This window comes from Agelaius tricolor, unplaced genomic scaffold (assembly GCF_023055355.1).
Source record: "Agelaius tricolor isolate 1412-34295 unplaced genomic scaffold, bAgeTri1.0.p SCAF_1, whole genome shotgun sequence".
Classification (NCBI taxonomy): Eukaryota; Metazoa; Chordata; class Aves; order Passeriformes; family Icteridae; genus Agelaius; species Agelaius tricolor.
This window is the reverse complement of record NW_027269261.1, coordinates 37050134-37069563: the sequence shown is the minus strand read 5'-3', so window position 1 is coordinate 37069563 and position 19430 is coordinate 37050134. Positions and strand designations below refer to the sequence as shown.

The window sequence follows — 19430 nt, the reverse complement described above, 5'->3', positions numbered from 1 at the left end:
ATTTGAGTTAGTGATCTGTCCATAACAGTGGAAGTGAAATAGGGCTGGAGCTTCTTCATAGTATTTGCAGCTCAGCTGTGATTTGAACCAGCTGAAACTAAGATATAAATAAGTTACTGGTCTCAGACACATTGGTTTCTTCTGCATGCATTGTAGGGTACACTACCAAACTGCTTATCCCATCTGTGGGGTGATGGTGGTCTCTGCAACATGGCATTTCAGGCTGCAGAGGCTGGAGGGTGCTGTAATTGTCTGCCTTTGAGCAGAATTATTGCTGAGAAGGAGCCCTGAGTGCTGCTGCAGAGACCTGTCCTGGAGGGCAAGAGCCAAGTTGTGCAGTGTGGCCCTGGCTTTTGTTTCTAGACAGCATATTAGAAAGAGGCCTTTGGAGCCTTCTTAAAACAGGTTTGAGCTTGTGAACACAGAAACCTTTGCAGCCAAGCAGAAGTGGGTGGCCCCTGCACATAAAGCAGCTGGGCCATGATCTCTGCTCTCAACTTTTTAATATCATAGTTCAACAGTAGCGTGTATCCTGGCAAAGAATACAAACCTGGAGAGATGAACTATTAGAGGAGCTGCAACAACTGTCGGCTTTGCTGCTGACTGGGTTCTGACAGCTCAAGTAAGTTCTACTTCAGAGAAACAAGGCAGCTGCAACAACCTCAGTGGAAACACCTCTGCTCTGGGTGCAACCATCCTGAACCTGGCTGACCTCTGACTTTCTGCCCCAGGGTTGCTGCACCACTTTTTATTTGGCTCTTGCCAAGAGCTTCCCTTGCTGTTGCCAAGCTGGCTGGGGCCTGCCCATCATGCTCTGAAGGTGCACCGTGCTCTCTCATCAATGTAACTGAAGCTTATTCCTTCCCACAGGTCTCCCTCAGCCTTTGTTGGAGCTTTATGACTCTCCTGTTTACAAAACAGTCTTAGAAAGGATGCAGGGCTTCTTTTGTACCCTCTATGACAACTGGTAAGAGCACCACATCTCAGCACAATGCAGCACTGCACAGCCAGAGCAGCAGGTTGTTGTGGGGTCCTAGCTTCCTTTAGAGTAGACCTTTGATGTGAGCTGTATCTTGCAATACCCAAGTACAAGCTGCAGTGGTGGCATATATACAGTGGTTGTAACCTGCCACACAGACATGGAACAGTCTGGAAAAAGTACCTCAAAATGGTGATCTGCTTTTAGCTCTTCTGCAGTTAGGTAGTCAGATTGGAGCGCTTCCCTGATATCCTGATCTAGTTTGTCTCTTTTGCCACTCCTCATTATGTGTCAGAGTACATCAGCACTTGAAAGCACCTTGTAGTACTTAAATGCTTAATTCATTGTCCCTCTGCAGGTATCCCAGAAAAAGAGATGCTGTGCTGAAATTCCTCTGTAGTATTTGTTTAGGAATGTGACAACTGTGTAGTCTCAAGATGATAGTACTTGTAGCCTTTGCAGATCAGAGACAGGGTACTTGTTATCTGGTAGACGAGTAACTAACTTGTTTTTTGTTGAAGTTTTCACATCCTGGGAAATGCAGGCCCCTCCATGCAACAGGATTTCTACACTGTTGAGGGTCTTGCCACCCAGCTCCTCAGCTCTGCTTTCAACAACCTCAACAACATTCCTGATTACAGACTGCGGCCCATGCTCCGTATCCTTCCATCACTGTCTCAGGCCAGCTTGGGAGGCTCTGAAGACATAAATTTAAACCCTGCATTGTTTTCAGTATGGCCAAGACAGAGAAGGGTGATTGAGGAGGCAAACAAACAGGGATAACCTGGTGTGGGTGAGGTGTGATGCTAGGAGGGCACAAGCGGAGTGAGCAGTGTGTGGGGTCAGAATAAATGCCAAGGATTTGTGTGGTTCTGGAGGCACTGTGAGAGGTGAGCAGTGCCTTCTGAGGGGCAAGGAGGCTTGGATAGTGAGGAGCTTGACATTAGGATGTGCTTCTCTGGGAGATCATGTGGGTTTCCCAACCTGCTTTCATTTCAGCTGGGAAGTGGGTGCTAAGCACCTTTAACTTTCTCAGCTGAACTCTCAGGGAAAGAGCTGAATAACGGATGTTCTTGCTGTTTAGAGATGCCACTTGTTAATTCAGGGCTGTGAGAAGGTGGCCTTCCAAGTGCCTGTCCCTTGGCCTCCCAGTGGAATGGGCTGCCTTGGGCACAGCTGGCTGTGTTGGATCTCTTCCTTAACCGGTCTGTGCAGGTGTGTTTGTGAAGCCCTTGGTACTTTCCTGCCCTGCAGAATACTACGAAACCCTTGTCTGCCCCATGCTGGGACCACTCTTCACCTATCTGCACATGGTAAGAAATAGCTTGTTCAGTGCCTGTTCCTTGGCAGCCCTGACTCCTGTAGCAGCTGGCAGCAACGTGTGGGAATGTCTGTCCCTACAGAGCCAGCAGAGACGAGGGCAGAGCTTTGATGCTTAATGATTTTGATGATGTTTAGAGGGGCCTTTAAAGTGTATTGAGCCCTGGCTGTTGCACAGCATCCCATGCTGTCAGTTCAAACCTGTGGACATGAACTCCTCAACCTGCAGCCCTGATAGTTTTTGGGTTTGTTAATGGGGTTTTTTTGCATGTCCTCTCATTTTCATGACAGCTCATCCACATTCCAGCACACTTGGTACCAGTTCTCCTGCCGTTCAAAATGACATTTAAAGCTCTTGTGCTTCTGCCAGCAGATATTGCTTGGGTCTCTTTGCATTGTGTCCAGATTTAATCTTTCCTTCTGTCTTGAACAGAGGTTGTCCCAGAAATGGCAGGTGATCAACCAGCGAAGCATGCTCTGGTAAGCTTCTATCCCTTGGTACAAAGAGGGAAATGGGGTCTTTTATGTGGCCCTTTGCCCAGGGGCAGCCCTGCTAGCAAGGGCTGGAAGACACACTGGTGACTCCTTCCCTGTGTTAGGGTGGAGGGGTACTTAAAGACATGGGCTCCTGTCAAACTAAAACCTGTTCTCCTCAGTGAGGATGATGCTGCAGATGACAACCCTGAGTCTCAGGAGATGCTTGAGGAACAGCTGGTCAGGCTGCTGACTCGAGAAGTCATGGATCTTGCCAGTAAGTGAAATCAGATTAAGTCTCCTGAGATATTTGGGAAGTTTTCCCTGGAGTGGACAACTAATGTGGAAGTTTTCCCTGGAGTGGAATTCCTAATGTGCAGTAAACCTAATTAGAACCATCAGTAGAATGTAAAATAACCATGAGAATGCAGATGTGATACAGCCTGCCAAAATCTTTGCTAAAACCTAGTTTTAGATAATTGAAAACCTTCAGAAGAGATATTCTTCCGTTTTTTAGCTTTTAGGGCTCCATGGTTTTGGCAACATTCCTGTAGGAATCCAGTCCTGCAGAGAATTGGGTTCTCCCATTCTGTGCTTTGGAACCCTGTATGGGACATGGATTTGTGGACAAGCCAAATGTAGAGCAGTTTTGTTGCTGGCAGTTGCCATGTGTCTAACCAGACATAAGGGAGGAGTCTGTCCCCCAAAGCAGTCTTCCTTCTGTTCCCTTTCTCCAACAGAATTTTTGTGTCAGCGTGGCTTTGTACAGGAAGGCTGGGGAAATTGATTCCATGGAGATTACAGATCTCAATCTTCTGTCTCCTTTCTTGACTGGCCTTTTTGCTTTAAGTCAGTGTTCTTCTTGGGTTATGGGTTTCAGATGGTTTTGCACGTTCCTGGTTCTCAGTAGTAGGAAGCAAGCCCTCCCACTGTGGGGAGGTACTGTGGGTGGGGTGTTACAGCCTTCCAGGTAGTGCAGTACTGAGCTTTTATACTGGGGTTTCTGATTCTTCAGATTACCTGTAAGAGCTGGGGGAGCTTGAAGCAGCTGTGAGCCCATCAGAGTCTGTAGGATAATCTCTGCATGTTCTGCAGTAGCATCTTCCCTTTTCTGCTCCTCTGACCTGCAACTGTTTTTGCAGCTGTTTGCTGTGTTTCTAAGAAAGGTGTTGAACAGAACACTACTGCTGCTGTAGATGGAGATGGTAAGTAAATGCCTACCTTTGCCTTTCCTGCCCCTGGTGTACACCAACACTGTTCCTTTCCTGTTTCTTGAGCGGGAGGCTGGGATGATGCTGGAAGTTTTGCATCAGGGGTATAGGCTTGGAAAGAAGCCTTCAGCTCTGTCCTGCCCAGCATGCCTGGGAGCCATAGAAAAACCCAGTCTAGCCTTGAAATGAATGTGCTGCAGGGTTCACAGGTGCCATATTGGAACAGCTGGTTCTTAAGGTTCTGAGAATTGGGCTGAGGAGCAGAGGGGGATGTGAACACTTTCCCAAGAGCTGAAGGTAGCCAGTTGCATGCCCCTCCTGCCCCACCAAGGGTGGGTGCTTTTTGCTTGAAAAGATGTCCTGGGTAAGCTGTGCCAGGACACTGATTATGTGTGCTGTCTCCTGGCTCCCAGCTTAGTTCTTGCAGCCTCCCTCAGTCCTTTGGAGGCCACATTCACAGTGCAGCCTTTGCTCTGCAGATGATGAGGCGATGGCCACGGAGGTGACTCCCCCTGCCAACGCAGAGCTCACCGAGCTTGGCAAGTGTCTGATGAAGCAAGAGGTAAGAGGGTGTGCTCTGACTGCCACCATCCTTTCTCTGTACTCTTTGTCACACTTGTCTACTCTGCAGCCAGACACTGCTGCAGAGATCTAGGCTGCTGGAGTGTTAGGAACATGTATGGTTTCTAAGGGCCTTGCAGAGGCCACAAAGCACATGGGGTTGGGATCCAGTTATAACACACAGCTACAGAGCTTCATCCCTTCTGGGGAAGAGGCCCTGGATATTCAGCCCTCAGGGTGCTCCCTGATTCTCAGAAGCTTCTGCACATTCTCTGGATTGCTTCTTGGCTCCCATCAGGTTTGAATGCTGGAAGTAGAAAATAGTTCCTCTGACTGGTTTTCCTCTCTGACTCCTTTTCAGGATGTTTGCACTGCAGTGCTGATCACTGCCTACACATCCCTGTCCTGGAAGGACACCTTGTCCTGCCAAAGAACCACAACACAGCTTTGCTGGCCACTGCTCAAACAGGTACCTCTGGGAGGAAGAAGGGATTAGTTCTGGCAGGGTTGGAAGAGAAAGCTCTCAATGTTGTGAGAAGTGTGGCTGCTTCACCGCTGGGCGCCTTCTCCCTCAGGAAGAGCAAGCTGTTGCAGAAAGGTGGTTATGTACCAGTATCTTGCTTCAGTGCTGACAGTGCTTCTTCCCCAGGTGCTTCCAGGAAACCTCCTTCCCGATGCTGTGTCCTGGTTTTTCACAAGTGTGCTCAAGGGCTTGCAGGTGCATGGGCAGCACGATGGCTGCATGGCAGCTCTTGTCCACTTGGCTTTCCAGATCTACGAGGCCTTGGTGAGAAATTCTGTTCTTCATCCAAATGTGAGGTTGAGGAATGTGAGGGGAATGGTGAAAAGTGATCCCATGCCTAGTGGGTAGGGGCAGAGGAATTACTGGCCCCAGTGAGGGCCAGGCTGTTACTGTGGCAGAGCTGTGTTAATGGTACTTCTCCATGCAGCGCCCTCGCTATGGGGAGCTGAAGGCAGTGATGGAGCAGGTCCCAGACATCCAGCTGGACTCTTTGGAGCAGTTTGATTCAAAGCTTCTCAACCCAACACTGCAAAAAGTGGCAGACAAGCGCCGGAAGGATCACTTCAAGCGCCTCATCTCAGGTTGCATTGGGGTAAGTGATATCCTGGAGGAATATTTCACAGCTGTATGCTGCAGAAGTGATGGGGTAGCCAGCCTGCCTCCTCTCATCAACCACCCCCCTTCCCAGCCAGGAGGCTGTTGCAGCATGTTCTTAGTGCTTGTTCTCTTCACCCTGGAGGTCCTGAGCAGCCCCTCCAGCAATGGCCTCTCACTAAGAGGCAGCAGATGGGTACCTTGCACAAGGGTGCCCGGGGAAACAGTGTTAAAATGTTTGGTTGAAGCTGCTGGGTGGACATTGGACTTCTGTGAGGATGGTGGTGATAGAGCCTTTGACATTGAATTAGAAGCTGGGGAGCTGGTAAAGGTTACCTCAGGCCAGGCCTGAAATTCCTCAAAATGCAAGCACAGGGTCTGGGCCTAGGGATTACTCAGAACCTGGGCTCTGCCTCTGATGTGCAAGCAAGCTGCCCCTGAGCTGTGTGGGGGTATGAAGACAGAAATGATTGATGCCTGCCTGTCTGTCCTCTGCAGAAGCCCATTGGGGAGCAGTTCCGCAAGGAGGTTCATATCCGAAACCTTCCGTCTCTCTTCAAAAAGGTGAAGCCATCACTGGAGACAGATGTGCTAGAAAACGAGGATGGAGAGGGCTTCAATGTACTCTTTGAACCCTGAGCCTGGGATGCTGCAACCATCTCCTCCCCTACCTTTTAATTTGTCTCTCCTCATAGTAAGCACATTAGATTCTCCTTGTCACTGCCTCCACAAGCATTGTCTGAATAAAGCCCCTTACGGGTCCTATTCCCTTCTCTTCCATACACTGGGATGGGGCCTGCAGTGGCATTTGAACCAGTCAATATTAAGCTCTTCCTGTGACTCCTTCCCTTCCATTGGATGAGCATCTTTAGACCTCTGCTTCTCTGCAAGGTGGGAGCTGAGTCCATAGACCTCTTCAGGGTAAAGCCTGTCATCTTGTAGCCTCGGGTCACTCTTGCTCCACCTCTTCAGCCCTTGGGGTTTAGGATTAATGCAAAAGGCAGAGTAGTGTGCCATGTGAAAAGGGGCTACCCTAATCTAATCTTCCTCTGGGTGCTAGTAGCCAGGCTTTGTAGGGAACACGTTGGACACTCCTGTCATGCTTATCAGCACTTGTCCCTAGCGGACTGCAATTCTGCTGAATCCGTTTCGCTCCAGGATGCTGAGCCTTGGGCTGAGGGCTGCGTGCCAGGAAGCCTAGCAGTGCTCTAGGATCTCCTGTGAGATCAGCCTTTCTAAGGTGCAACTGCTCTCTAGAAAGAGGCAGACACTGTCATATATATACATATGTATGTATAGATATGATCATACAGCTTGTTCTACCCAGAGCCAAATGGAAGGCTTTTACTTTGTGCCAGCCTTTCTTGGACATCTCTCAGGGGGAGCAGGACATATTTTTTCTTAATATTTTTTTTTTCATTTTTCCATGCCCTGTAGACTAGAACTTGGCCAGCACAGGGTAGATAAAATCTGGACCAATACCTGAAGTACCTGCAATCCAGAAGGGATCTCCTTGCCCTGTTGCAGTGGAGGTGACAGTAGCCCCTGTTTTTACCCAGTCTGGTACTTCCCAGAGAATTACATGGTGGGGCAGGAGGGGTGGGCTTGATACTGCAGTTTACAGGGGGGAGCCAGGTCAGAAACTGGGTTTTAGATTGTGGTGGGACTCTAATGAAGCCACTCCAGTCTGCAAAGCTGGTTCTTCTTACATGACAAATACTACACAATCTATCCTAGAATTAGCCCAGGAGCTAGGAGGGTCTGTCCAGAGCTAGCTGGCAGTTTTGCCATCCAGGAGACAGAACAAGTAATAAACTGTGGTAGGTGGAGAAGTGATGTCTCCACATGGACAGACTGGACAAAAAGGCTAGTGTTGGGAGGTGTGGGAGTGCAGATAGGAAGAGCAGGCCTTGGCCATCCACTCACCCTCCTGCCCCTGCTGTTCCACCAGCACCCTCCACTTTCTTCCTAGCCTCAAACTTTTTTAACCTCTGAGCTAACATGGCTCCTGGCTCTAGCAAAGGCTGGGTGTATTTATTGTGTTGTGATATTTTTAACATTCTGTGACTTCATGCTAGACACAAGGGGTTTTTGTAAAATGGATTTTAAACCTTTTTTGTAGGAATGTTTAAATCCGAAGCTGTCTCTGAACTGGTTGTGTTACACCTGAATGTCAGTAAAGCTATTCCAGTTTCATACACATGGTGTCATGTTTCATTTTTATTCTTTCATCTGTTTCAATAAGATCTGAGGCCTCTGGTCTGACCAGACTGCCTGCCTGGAGATTTCTCAGCATTCCTTATTCCAGTTACCAAAAAGGGGGCACCTTTGCTGGTGGTTAGTACACTGTCAGGGAGGGGGTGAACCATTCTGGACTATATAGTTTAATTAGGTGAGGGGGAAATTGCATTTTTAAAGTATTTATTTGTCACTGCTAATTTATTTTAATTCTAGGTCCCAGCTTACAGCTTCAGGGGTATGTGCTGTCAAAGCAAAACCCTTAGGCTTTTCAAGGGTCTGTCCCATAAGCATGTGAAGCAATAGCACAGAGAAATAGATAGATAGATAGATAGATAGATAGATAGATAGATAGATAGATAGATAGATAGATAGATAGATAGACAGACAGATAGACAGACAGAGATAACGTGTGATAGGCACATGCAGCATATGCCTGGGTCTGTGGCATGGCATGGGACAGGTTGGGTTGGAGCCAGGATGCCAAGTGTACCTGCTCCCTACAGCATGTTCACCCTAACAGGATCTTTACACTCTAAGTAATCCTACCCCAAGGAAACAGAACTTTCATTCTACTTACTTGCTGAGGTCTAGCACTATGGTGTGCTTTGACTTCAGCAACTGGGACACACCAATACTCCAAGACATTTTCAACTCTTAATACTCAACCATGTTGCTCAATGCCCCATCTAACCTGGCCTTAAACACTTCCAGGGATGGGGCATTCACAGCTCTGGGCAACCTGTGACAACTTGCCTCTATCCTCATTGTAAAAAATATCATGTTCAATATAAGCCTACCTACCTTCTCAAGTTCAAAACTGTTGGCCCTTAGCCTGTCGGTACAGACCCTGGTAAAGTCTTTCCCCATGCCCCCTTGATATACTGAAAGGCCAGAATAGGGTCTCCCTGGAGCTTTCTTGTTCTCCAGCTTCTCCAAGCTCTCTCAGTTTCTTCATAGGAGAGGTGTTCCAGTCCTCTGACAGTACAGCCTTTTCTCTGCCATATTAACTATCCCTGAGCTGGTCTGAAACACCCACGAAACAGCCATGCTCTGTTAGCAGCTCGTTAAACCGCACTGACCTGCTGTGAAGTGCTTTACTATGCTGCCATCAGTCCTCCTCACTGCTGTTACTCATCTTTAGACATGCTGCCACTTTCTTCTCCATGTATTGTGGTTTCACAATTGTGAATGGCACAGGAGACAGCTTTTAAAAAAATGAACCTTTATTTCAGTGCATCTTCTCACTGTGTTTCATTACCAATAGAAAAATCCAGAGATAGTCCTTGGACTCCTGGCAAGCTCCTAACAAGCCTCCTGCCTATGGAAGAGGAATTCCCCTGGAGGCAAGTGCAGGAAGCCCAGAACAGCAGTTCAGGTTTCTGCTTTCCCAGCTACAGCCTGGTCACTCCATAGACACAGAGTCCAGCTCATTGAGGAAACGCTGACACTTTCCCATCAGGATCTTGATGGCTTCACTCACCAGCACATCTGGAGGCAAGATACCCGTCGACTCCACAGAAACTGCACAGAGACACAGACACAAGTCAGCAGAGCTATGAGGCGGCCTCAGTCTCCATGCACCTGGCTCCATGCTGCTGTCCTTCACCTTCCCTTACACCTCACAGCAACAAGCCAGATCTTCACAGCCAGAAGCAGCTACCTTTGCCAGCAGGAAGCACCAACAAATTCAATTTCCAGATTCCCAAAGCAAGCAGTTACCCATCGCATTCTGAATGTTTGGATGCTGAGGGTGGGAAGAGGCACAGAGCCAGCCACACATGCTGGCCAGTCACTGCTTGTTCTCACAAGCCATGTCAGCACTCTGTGGAAAACGGGGCACTTACAGATGTAATGGTTCCGTACTCTTGCCAGGCGCACAAGGTTTTTCAGACCCTCGTGTCGGAAAACTTCTCTGCTGAATGTGTCCAGACGTGCATTGGCTACTCTTGCCACCTTTTTTCCTAAAGGGAAGATGAAACAAAATGGGCAAATTGCAGCAGGTGGGTGCCTTATGGATACACCACATGCTTACCTCAAACAGGCACTCCCCCCTCACCAAAGGCTGGGAGACACCAATATCAAGAATTAGCATATACCCAACATGAAACTCCAACCTGGCAGGAAAACCCAAACACTAAGCCTACATGCACCCCTGGAAGGACACAAGAAGTCTCCACACTCAGCTGCTTTTCCAGCTCACTAGCAAGCTCACTACCCAGTGTCACAACTGAACAGCACTGGAAGCTGCAGTCAGCAGCTGCAGAGCTCTGTGGACAGGTATCCAATTTATTTCAGGACATCCCTGTTCATCACCCAACATGTGTGCACATGGCAGCCACTCATCCATAAAACCAGGCTCAGAAGAGCATGAACCATTGATCAGCAAGGCAACATCATGATGTGGTTTTGTCTCTGCTAAGTTTGGCTCTAAGCTCCAATCCTCTCTACTAAAGCTCGCAAGGAACGAGGCACTTAGCACAGGAAAAAAGTACCATTGATATTCTGGATCTCAATGACCCCAGGGGAAAAGCACTTCTGCAACGTCTCAGCTGCCTCATCCTCAATAGGCTGCAGGAGAGTAATGTCAGGAAGCAGTCGATAGCTGGCTGTGGCCACAGGAGAAAACTTGGCATGATCCTTACCTGTATGAAGAGTTAAGAGTGAAGAATGAGAGCAGGCCTCAGGGAACAAGGATGCTGGGGCCTAAAGTTCCAGGGGAAAAGCCAGTTCTCCACCCTTCCCCATCACACTACAGTGCCCAAGCACTCCCATTCCTTGTCCCACTGCCCCAGGAGCCAGGACTCACCTATTCCCTTGACACAGTGCATAAGCACATCTATTTCCTGTCCGGGTCGCAACAGTGCAATGAGGATGTCATCGTGAACAGGTCGGAAGTCAGCATCTGGAAAAAGGTCTGTCTGATTCCCCAAGGGCACCCATGTCATGTGTTTACTGTACACTGCAAAGAGAAGCCAAAAGCATCAGCCAGCTGCTGCCTCAAAGCAGGTCACTCACTTGTACAAGACTGGAGATAGCAAAAAGTAAGTTTAGCAGAATGAAATCAACTCTCCCTGTGAGCACACAGGGCTGAGAAAACAGCCCAAGTCCTGTCTTCCAAGACCAAAAAGAAAAAACAGCACCTATTTTTAGGAGCAATCTCACCTTTATGATTGAAATAGAGTTCATCGGGATCAGATGATTCCTTGGCAGCCTGAGGGTTTCGTTTGCATTTGATTTTCAGCTGAAACTGCAGAGTATCAATTTCAGTGCCTTCCTGATCTCCTGGGAAGAAGCATAGGAAATCACACTTCTGCTCAGTTTACACGACCCTGATTTCCTACTTGGAGAGAAACCTTCAATATTTCTATTCTATTGAAGCTTCTCACCTTGGTTTCTGTACTCAAAGAGCCGGGGGTCAGCTCGGATAGGGATGAGGCCCAACCGATGAGCCAGAATTTCATCCTGCACAATGGATGTGTTGTTGTACACAAAGACCTTCTCTACAGCCATCGTTGGCACCTCAGGGAGACAAGAGATCAAGTCAGCCTAAGACAATAGCTGAACTACATGCCAAGAGATATCCAGCTCAAGTGTCTCTCCTCTCCCACAAATAACTGCCATGCAGACTATTTTGAGTGGTATGTCTGCCAAATCAGGCTATGCAATATACCCTTACACCCCATCTACACACAAACTCCCATCCCCGTTTTTTCACACAATCTATCGCAAGAGATGAAGGGCAGGAGAAAGGGCTTTGAGGCATCCTCAACCTTTTAGTACTTGGCAGCATTATGTGGCTTCTGTTGGGATGGCAACACAGCTGTGTGAAAAAGGCTGACCCGCAGCCACCACCAACAGCACCTAGGACCAGCAGGCGGTATCGCCCATGCTGCTAAAGCCCTAATTCTCTTTGGGCTCCTGGCACACACGCGGAATGAACGTGTGCTTCATTCCAAAACCCGCAGCTGTCCTCAGGGGCTGGCAAGGCTGGGCATTCCACGCTCCCTGTCAAGCAAGTCGTAGGCGGGCACCCCTCAGGTGAGCACGGGTACCTCGGCGAGCAGGATGCGGCGGAAGGCGTTGGCGATGGCGGCGTCGATGCCCACCATGTCGAACTCCAGGGTGTCCTCTTCCTCACGGATCACGTCCACGCGGAACGCCTGCGGGAGCCGCGCACCGCGGGTCAGCCGCCCGCAGGGCCCGACCCCGCACAGCCACAGAGAGCCCCGGCCGCAGGGCCCGACCCCGCACAGCCACAGGCAACCCCGGCCGCAGGGCCCGACCCCGCACAGCCACAGAGAGCCCCGGCCGCAGGGCCCGACCCCGCACAGCCACAGAGAGCCCCGGCCGCAGGGCCCGACCCCGCACAGCCACAGAGAGCCCCGGCCGCCGGCGCCGCTCACCCACCTCCTCAAAGCGCCGCTGGTCCCAGGCGTCATCGTAGCCGGGGTAGTTGCCGGGGAAGTCGGTGGTGTGGACCTGCGAGAACAGGGCACAGGCGGGGCCGTGAGGAGCTGCGGGCGCCGGCCGCCCCCCGTCCCGCCCCGCCGGGCTCGCTCACGTTGCGGACGCCGAACTCGCCCAGCACCACGCGGTCCCGCATCTCGTCCGTGGCCCGCCGGGCCGCCATGAGGGCGATGGGCGGCGCTCCTGGCCCTGCCTGCGGCTCTACGGCCGCCGTCACATCCGGCTCCCGCCCATCCGGGCCAGCGCGGCGGGGCCGGGACGGGCATCATGGCCGCGCCGGGGGCGGCGGGCGGTGGCAGGAGCGGTGCCCCCGCCGCCGAATGGGGCGGCTTCGAGGACAACATGCAGGTGGGGCCGGGCCGGGGGCGGCGGCGGGGCCTGGCGGGGCCGAGCGGGTGCTGACACCGTGTGTGCCCCGGCGCAGGGTGGCGGCTCCGCTGTCATCGACATGGAGAACATGGACGACACATCGGGCTCCAGCTTCGAGGATATGGGGGAGATGCACCAGCGCATGAAGGAGGAGGAGGAGGATGAGGCGGAGGGCGAGGCGGGCGCCGGCGAGGAGGAGGACGGGGAGTTCCTGGGCATGAAGGGGCTGCGGGGGCAGCTGGGCCGGCAGGTCGCTGACCAGGTGAGTGCTGCCCCCCGCCTGGCCCCGGCCCCGGGGCCCCTGCCTGCCTGCCCGCCCGGCCGCTGCCCGCTCCCTTCTCTCTGCAGATGTGGCAGGTGGGGAAGAGACAAGCCTCCAGGGCCTTCAGCCTCTACGCCAACATCGACATCCTCCGGCCCTACTTCGATGTGGAGCCCGTCCAAGTGCGAGCCAGGTGGGCAGCCCCGGCGCGGGGAGGCAGCGGCTCCGTGCCTGCAGGAGCCTGGCTGCCAGCTCCGAGCCAGCGAGCAGCAGAGGGCTGGCAGCCCTGCAGGAAGACTCACATATGGGCAAACACATTGTGCGTTGTCCTGCTCGCCTTAGTGAGGTCCCATGGCTGGGCTGGCAGCCCTGTCACCTGGCATTGCTGCTCAGGGCAGGAGAAGGGGCTCTTTTTCTACTTGGCTGCCTTATGTGGTTTCTGTTGGGTTTGCAACACAGTTGTGTTCAATAAGGCAAGGTTTTGTGAGCCTTGTTGAGGAAAGTTACCTTTCCTTCCTGCTGTTCTGTCAATGATCTCTCATCCCTGAGTGGGTTCCTAAACATTTTCATCGAATCCGCCCCTTCTCAGCAAAGTTAACCCACTGACAGTAAGGTTTTCTTTCTTTAATGACCTTGACTCACCCTTTAGAAAGAATCCTCTGTGCCTCAAGGCCTGTCAACACAATAGCAAGCACTGGTAAGGGGTATATGGCATCTTTTACTTATGAAGCATTTTGTTAACTATCCTGTTGTTCTTCCTGCTCCTGTTGTCATTCCCTGTTTTCCTGTGAGGCAGACTGCTGGAGTCCATGATTCCTGTGAAGATGATTAATTTCCCACAGGTGAGTTCCCTTTTGCTGAATCAGACTCCATGGCCAAGTGACTGTCCCACAGGCACCTTGTAAAACTTGCCGTAATCCATATTATTAAGGACTGAGTTTCTTAGGTGTTCTTCTCCCTGAAAATGTTTGTAGCTCCTTTCCATGGTTGTTCCCAACCTCAGTGTGCTGTCACCTAACCTCAGGTGATAACCTGGGTGATAAACTCCATCCAGTGCACTTCTCACATCGCCTGTGGTGGGGACCATGATATTCAGAGGCTCTAACCAAACTTTCCCTCACCTGTCTCCTGCTGCAGAAGATTGCAGGCGAGCTGTATGGACCCCTCATGCTGGTTTTCACACTGGTGGCCATTCTTTTGCATGGAATGAAGACCTCAGACACCATCATTGTACGTCGAGTTTCAGTGATAAGTGGTGGTTTGACTGGGCTCTGGGTTGCTGTACTGACACTAGAAAAGGGGAGGAAACCTCTTCTATAACTGAATAAGCATCTTGCTGAAAAGCAGATTGATTGGAGGATGTTGGTTTGGGGGTGGGAGGAAAGATGTACCAGAAACTCTTGACACTGCTGCTGGGAGAGCTTGGAGCGTAGGTCCTGTGGCCCCCTGAATGCTGCTGGCCACCTATTTGATAATTCCTACAAAGTGTCTGGGACTCTCAGGGGTTAATTTGGGTGCTGGCAGGTCACTGTTCTCCCCATCTTGATACTGTCTCCACAGAGGGAAGGCACACTGATGGGCACAGCCATTGGAACCTGCTTCGGTTACTGGCTGGGCGTCTCATCTTTCATGTATTTCCTGGCATATCTGTGCAATGCCCAAATCACGATGGTGCAGATGCTGTCACTGCTGGTATGTACTCATGGAGCTACCCTTTGATGTACATTGGCTGTATGGTGTTCCAGAACAAGCTTTTCACAAAGAACAGGAAAAGTCTTTGTAAACTGCTGGTAACTGCAGGTAACTGCACTGTAATAACCCAGAATTCCAGGATGTTCTTCTGACCTGCCCCATCCCAGGCACAGCAATAGTACAAAGAGGCAATTCCTTCATGCAGGTCTCCTGCTTTGCACTTCCTGATTTGAGAACCTGGTGGTTAAAAGCCAGGAGACTCCAGTTTCTCTGGGATTGGAGGATCTTTCCTCTGTTTCCCACCTTGTTGCAATCTCTGACACGCCTGTGAATCCTTCAGATCGATTATCTGTGTGTGAGATGCCGTTGTTGTTCTGGTTGACTGTTGGGCAGTGAATGAGTGGTTTGTGAGGCTTTGCCATGGTGAAGTGTTGCAGGAATAGGCTGTTCTGCTCTTCATCAATGGCCCTTTGTGTGGGACTGGTGCTTGTAACATGGACGTTTTTGTTTTGTCAGGGCTACGGTCTTTTTGGACACTGCATCACTCTCTTTGTCACCTATAACATCCACTTCCACTCCCTCTTCTATATCTTCTGGTTGGTCATTGGTGGACTCTCTACACTACGAATGGTAAGGGACAGGCAGCCTGGGGTCCTCCTCTTCCTGGGACAGAAAAAGGGAGGGAAGTGGAGTTTGCTTTCTGTTCCTTGGCCTGGTGGTTCATTTCACAGCCAGGCAAACTGCTGTGGAGAAAACTATGCTCCTGCATAATTTGGCCACTGGTGTATGGAGGTGCTGCTTCCATTAATATCCTCACCCATTCTAACAGCTACAGGAGGTTCGTTTACTCCCTTACAGCCCTTGCTGCTGTGGAGAGCCATGCCTGAGCATCCTGAACTCTCGGCAAGACTGGGCACATTTCACCTACACAAAACAGTGCCAAATTACTCCAAATTTGTTGGTGAAAACTGCAAAAAAGACTTAGTGCAGTGTTCCTGCAGATTCTCGCTGCCTGACCTGTTCTTCCATGTGTTCCTGACTGCAGTGCCAGAGGCTCAGGTACAGGTGCCCTGTCTCTGATCAGCTCCTCTCTCCTAGGTTGCTGTGTTGGTGTCACGCACCGTGGGACATACCCAGCGGCTCATCCTGTGTGGGACTCTTGCTGCTCTGCATATGCTTTTCCTCCTCTATCTGCACTTTGCTTATCACAAGGTGGTAGAAGGTAAGCAAGGGAGATACAAAGACATCCTGTTAGATCCGGGGGAAGAGAAGTTGTTTTTTCTCTCTCTGAGAGAAAGGATGGACAGTTGAATCTGCCCTTAGGGCATCTGTGCCAGTTTCCAACTCTAAAATCACTACCACTAGCTTTTTAGAAGAAACTGTTCAAATAGGGCAGCAGGTAAACATTGGGGTAGTTACTGTGCACTGAGTTTTAGCACTTAAGACCCAATTTGTGAGGCAGGACCCTAATTATTTCCGCACAAGTGAAGTGTAACAGCACTGACTGTTCTTTCATGCAGATGTCCAGGCCTTTCCTGAATATTGTTGAAGTCAGGTTGCTTTTCTCTGATCAGGAAATATGTTATAAGTGTTTTTCCTTCTTTGTTTAACATCTTTCTGTATCTTCTACTATCTAGCAGATAGTAGAAGCTGTATCTTCCCCAGCTGATACTGTTAACCAGGCCATGCATGTTCACGTCCTCCTTCTATCTCTTCTTCTTTTCTCTTAACAAAGTCTCAACTTCCTTGAAAAAAAAAAAAAACACCACAAAGCAAAATTCTTCTCCCACCCCATCTCTAGAGAGTTTCCAGATCCCTAAATATCCCTAAATATGCAATTCTGCAAGTCTCTTCTATGAGTTTAGGCAGCCAGACCCATTTGTGATATTTCTGATAAATCTTCATAATTAGCTTAATAGCATTACAAGTCCTTTTGGATATAAATCTTGTCTTTTCTGAATCTGTTCTTATGGCAAAGGTTCTGATCTGCAGCTTTTTGGCGGATTAAATAGAATAGAATATACTCCAAGCAATTTTCCTCAAAGCACTCCAAAACTGATTATCAGTCTTAAGAGGGTAATTGACAGAGACTTGAGGACAATTGCATTGGTCTGTGTATTTCCTGCCAAGCATGGTCTGTGCATTGCGGTGACAAAAATTCCACATTGCAGCACAGCTGCAGCTCCTGATGTGAGTCTGCAAGTGTATATATCAGGATGAAAGTGACTCTTGGTCTAAGAGCGAGATCTGTGCTGGGATGAAGTAGAAACAGGATTTTATCAATTTCCCTCAGCAGGGCAACATCTCTGGCAGTACCTGCATTCAGGTCAAATGGCAGGGGACTGGATCTGACACTCTCAAAGCAAAAGGGTCTGTGTTCCTTTTGGGAACATGCAGTTTTTCTGCCCCGAGCACAAGCTCTGATGTGTATGTACCCTGTGGTCTCTGGATGGAAGTGTTTACTCCTGTTCAGTCTTTGGGGCTAGATGTCTCCTCCCATTGCCTGCAAGTGCTTTGCCTGTTCTGAGCCTTGCCACCCTCAACCCCTACCTGGACAGAGAGGAAAGCAAGAAGAAATGTGCTATCTATTATCATCTGAACTAACTCTTGCCTCTCTCCCCTTTTTTCTATTCTCCAGGTATCCTGGACACATTGGAAGGACCCAACATGCCGCCCTTCCAGAGAGTTGCCCGAGACATTCCAGTTGTTTCCAATGCTGTACTGAACACAACAGCCAAAGCCATTGCATTGACCCTCTAGTTTTACAGACTTGGACTTGCTTCCTTCACTACTTTTGGGGCTGCATAGGGCCACAGTAACCTGCTGCCTGTTAGGAACAGGACAGAACAGCAAGAAGACAACTTGGTTTTGTTTTCCTGGACCTGTCCTCTGCATTAAGGTTTTGGGCAGCTGAGTGGACTCAGCAGAGGCGAGTCACACCTCAGTGACTCAGAAGAGCTGTACTCTTCCCCCATCCAGGTGTGGGCTATCTTGAATAGAGTGGTTCTGTTGCCTGCATGTTTAGCTGGGATTTCCCAGCACAGTTTGTTCCTTAGCCCTCTTTCCGCTTGCTGATGTAAACTCCAGGAGTATCTGCCCTGTTCCTGTCCTGAAGAGGGAAGAATTAAATTGATGTTGGTGCTGAGTGATGTCTTATGCTTGAGCCTGCTTGTCTAATTGGGAGCATGGTGTTTGGGTCTCTGTGCCTTCATCTGTCCTGTCCTAGACTCAAAGCAGGATTCTTTGCAATTTTCTGCTGTCCTTCTTCAAATGTTCTGTGAGACATGTCCTGTTTTGGGCACCTTTTTCAAAGGCATAGTAGTTCAAAAGGCACAGGAACTTCACTTTCTCTGGTGATTTTCAGGAACAGCACAGTGTTTAACCACATGCTATTTCTTGTCATACTCCCTATTGATCTCTCTCTCTTCACTTGGTCCGAGCTGCTATCTCACCTCAGCATCCCTTCTGCTCTGGATGTCAGAAATGTATCTGTCCCCACGCTTTCACTATACCCTTTGTTCCTGCCACCCTTCTGCCATGTTGCTCTGTGGGACATGCAGGGCAGCACATTTGTGCATGGTTTTCAGTGGATATTTCTATTCGGAGGCCAGTTCAGCCCACCCTTGTGCTGCTGGCCCTCATGTCTCCCAGCCATGGGACTGTCACCTCTGGGCAGGAGTGGCATTCTGTTCCCCAGACACCCATTCTGCTGTGTGCTGCCTGGCTTTTCAAGCTGAGTCTAGGCCTTTGTTTGAAAGGACTCTTGGGGCCTTGAGAGTCTCTGGCAAGCTTTCCTCTGGTGTTTCCATTTAACAAAGGGAGAAGTAGCAGAGTGTGTAATGGAAATAGAGTGGCCATATTAATCTCCAGTGTATTGATGCAGGAAATCTCCAGTAAGGATGGGTAAGCAGAGCAGCCCAGTCTAGGCTTACCTGCACTGCAGTAACTCACAACTGAGTAGTTCAGCCTTCCCTCACTGCTCGAACTTCTATTGGTCTGCTTTCATCTTTTCTCTCCCTGTGGTTCTGGATGTCTGGGGGAGGAAAGCCACCCCTCAGAGAAGGTCATCTTTACACTTAGGCAGAAAAAAACCCAGGATATGGCCCTTTCCTGGTGTGCCCACAAGTGCACAAGGCAGTATGTCAGAACTGCACTGTTTGGTCCTTTGTTGATATTAATGGGAGAGGATGCAGCTGTAGTGGCATTCAGACTAGTGCCAAGGTGCAATGAAAGAGAGGAAGACAGTGCCAGCTACTGTGATCAGGTTTTTCATCTGCTTCAGTTGAAAAAAATGTCACTGGACAGGACTTGATTATTTTCAGTCACAGACCTACTTTCCACTATTTGTTTATTCCCATATTCATAATTTGTCCCCCTTTCAAGAGCAAAAAGCTTCTCTGCTAACACTCACACGTATAACAGACAGGTTTCCTCACTCTCTTCTCCCCTGCTGACCCCCCTCCTTAGGAAACATTTTGTCTGAAGCACTCAGAGCAAGCTACTTGGGGGAATTGTTAATTATTTTGGCTAGTAGTCTCCATGGGGTTTTTTGGACCAATTGAACCACTTAAAGCTCCTAGAATTTCTATTACTTCAAAACTTGACAAAATGGAAATGTCAGTTTGTAATGCTGCTTCTGGTATTTCCCTCTTTATATCTCCATGGGAGGTTGGTTTCTAATTCCAAGTTCTTGCCCTGGCAGCCTAGAATGGATCTATTTTTCTTGGTGCAAACTCT

The 19430-nt window shown here is 49.6% G+C and overlaps 3 protein-coding genes across 6 annotated transcripts in view; 2 read left to right on the top strand and 1 right to left on the bottom strand.

Annotated features, from left to right (window-relative positions):
- Positions 1 to 7862, top strand: part of XPO5 (exportin 5) — a 29178-nt gene extending 21316 nt beyond the window's left edge. For all 4 annotated transcript variants that reach the window (XM_071430167.1, XM_071430159.1, XM_071430151.1 and 1 more), the window contains 11 exons: positions 871 to 967; positions 1501 to 1637; positions 2195 to 2292; positions 2733 to 2779; positions 2956 to 3050; positions 3916 to 3978; positions 4464 to 4546; positions 4907 to 5014; positions 5195 to 5332; positions 5496 to 5660; positions 6161 to 7862. In XM_071430167.1, the coding sequence (XP_071286268.1) occupies positions 871 to 967; positions 1501 to 1637; positions 2195 to 2292; positions 2733 to 2779; positions 2956 to 3050; positions 3916 to 3978; positions 4464 to 4546; positions 4907 to 5014; positions 5195 to 5332; positions 5496 to 5660; positions 6161 to 6301 (1172 nt within the window). In that variant the 3' untranslated portion in view covers positions 6302 to 7862. The remainder of the gene's footprint in view (positions 1 to 870; positions 968 to 1500; positions 1638 to 2194; positions 2293 to 2732; positions 2780 to 2955; positions 3051 to 3915; positions 3979 to 4463; positions 4547 to 4906; positions 5015 to 5194; positions 5333 to 5495; positions 5661 to 6160) is intronic.
- Positions 7863 to 9108: 1246 nt separating this feature from the next.
- Positions 9109 to 12587, bottom strand: POLR1C (RNA polymerase I and III subunit C). Its single transcript, XM_071430214.1, has 9 exons — positions 12465 to 12587; positions 12311 to 12382; positions 11956 to 12063; positions 11290 to 11422; positions 11066 to 11185; positions 10710 to 10862; positions 10396 to 10545; positions 9748 to 9864; positions 9109 to 9424 (listed from the first exon to the last, which is right to left on the bottom strand). Exons 1-9 carry the CDS (start codon positions 12531 to 12533, stop codon positions 9306 to 9308), a joined length of 1041 nt encoding a protein of 346 aa, XP_071286315.1. The 5' UTR covers positions 12534 to 12587; the 3' UTR covers positions 9109 to 9305.
- YIPF3 (Yip1 domain family member 3) lies at positions 12587 to 17838 on the top strand. Its single transcript, XM_071430228.1, has 9 exons — positions 12587 to 12718; positions 12795 to 13001; positions 13088 to 13194; positions 13798 to 13843; positions 14139 to 14231; positions 14562 to 14693; positions 15210 to 15323; positions 15792 to 15915; positions 17332 to 17838. The coding sequence occupies exons 1-9, from the start codon at positions 12638 to 12640 to the stop codon at positions 17451 to 17453; spliced, it is 1026 nt and encodes a 341-aa protein (XP_071286329.1). The 5' UTR covers positions 12587 to 12637; the 3' UTR covers positions 17454 to 17838.
- Positions 17839 to 19430: the final 1592 nt, after the last annotated feature.

Coding starts and splice junctions, on each gene's coding strand:
- YIPF3 (XM_071430228.1), top strand. CDS start 12,638: ATGGCCGCGCCGGGGGCGGCGGGCGGTGGCAGGAGCGGTGCCCCCGCC. Junction 13,844..14,138: donor AGATGATTAATTTCCCACAG/GTGAGTTCCCTT, acceptor CTCCTGCTGCAG/AAGATTGCAGGCGAGCTGTA. Junction 14,232..14,561: donor AGACCTCAGACACCATCATT/GTACGTCGAGTT, acceptor CTGTCTCCACAG/AGGGAAGGCACACTGATGGG.
- POLR1C (XM_071430214.1), bottom strand. CDS start 12,533: ATGGCGGCCCGGCGGGCCACGGACGAGATGCGGGACCGCGTGGTGCTG. Junction 12,383..12,464: donor GCGAGTTCGGCGTCCGCAAC/GTGAGCGAGCCC, acceptor CTGTTCTCGCAG/GTCCACACCACCGACTTCCC. Junction 11,423..11,955: donor GCCGCATCCTGCTCGCCGAG/GTACCCGTGCTC, acceptor TGTCTCCCTGAG/GTGCCAACGATGGCTGTAGA.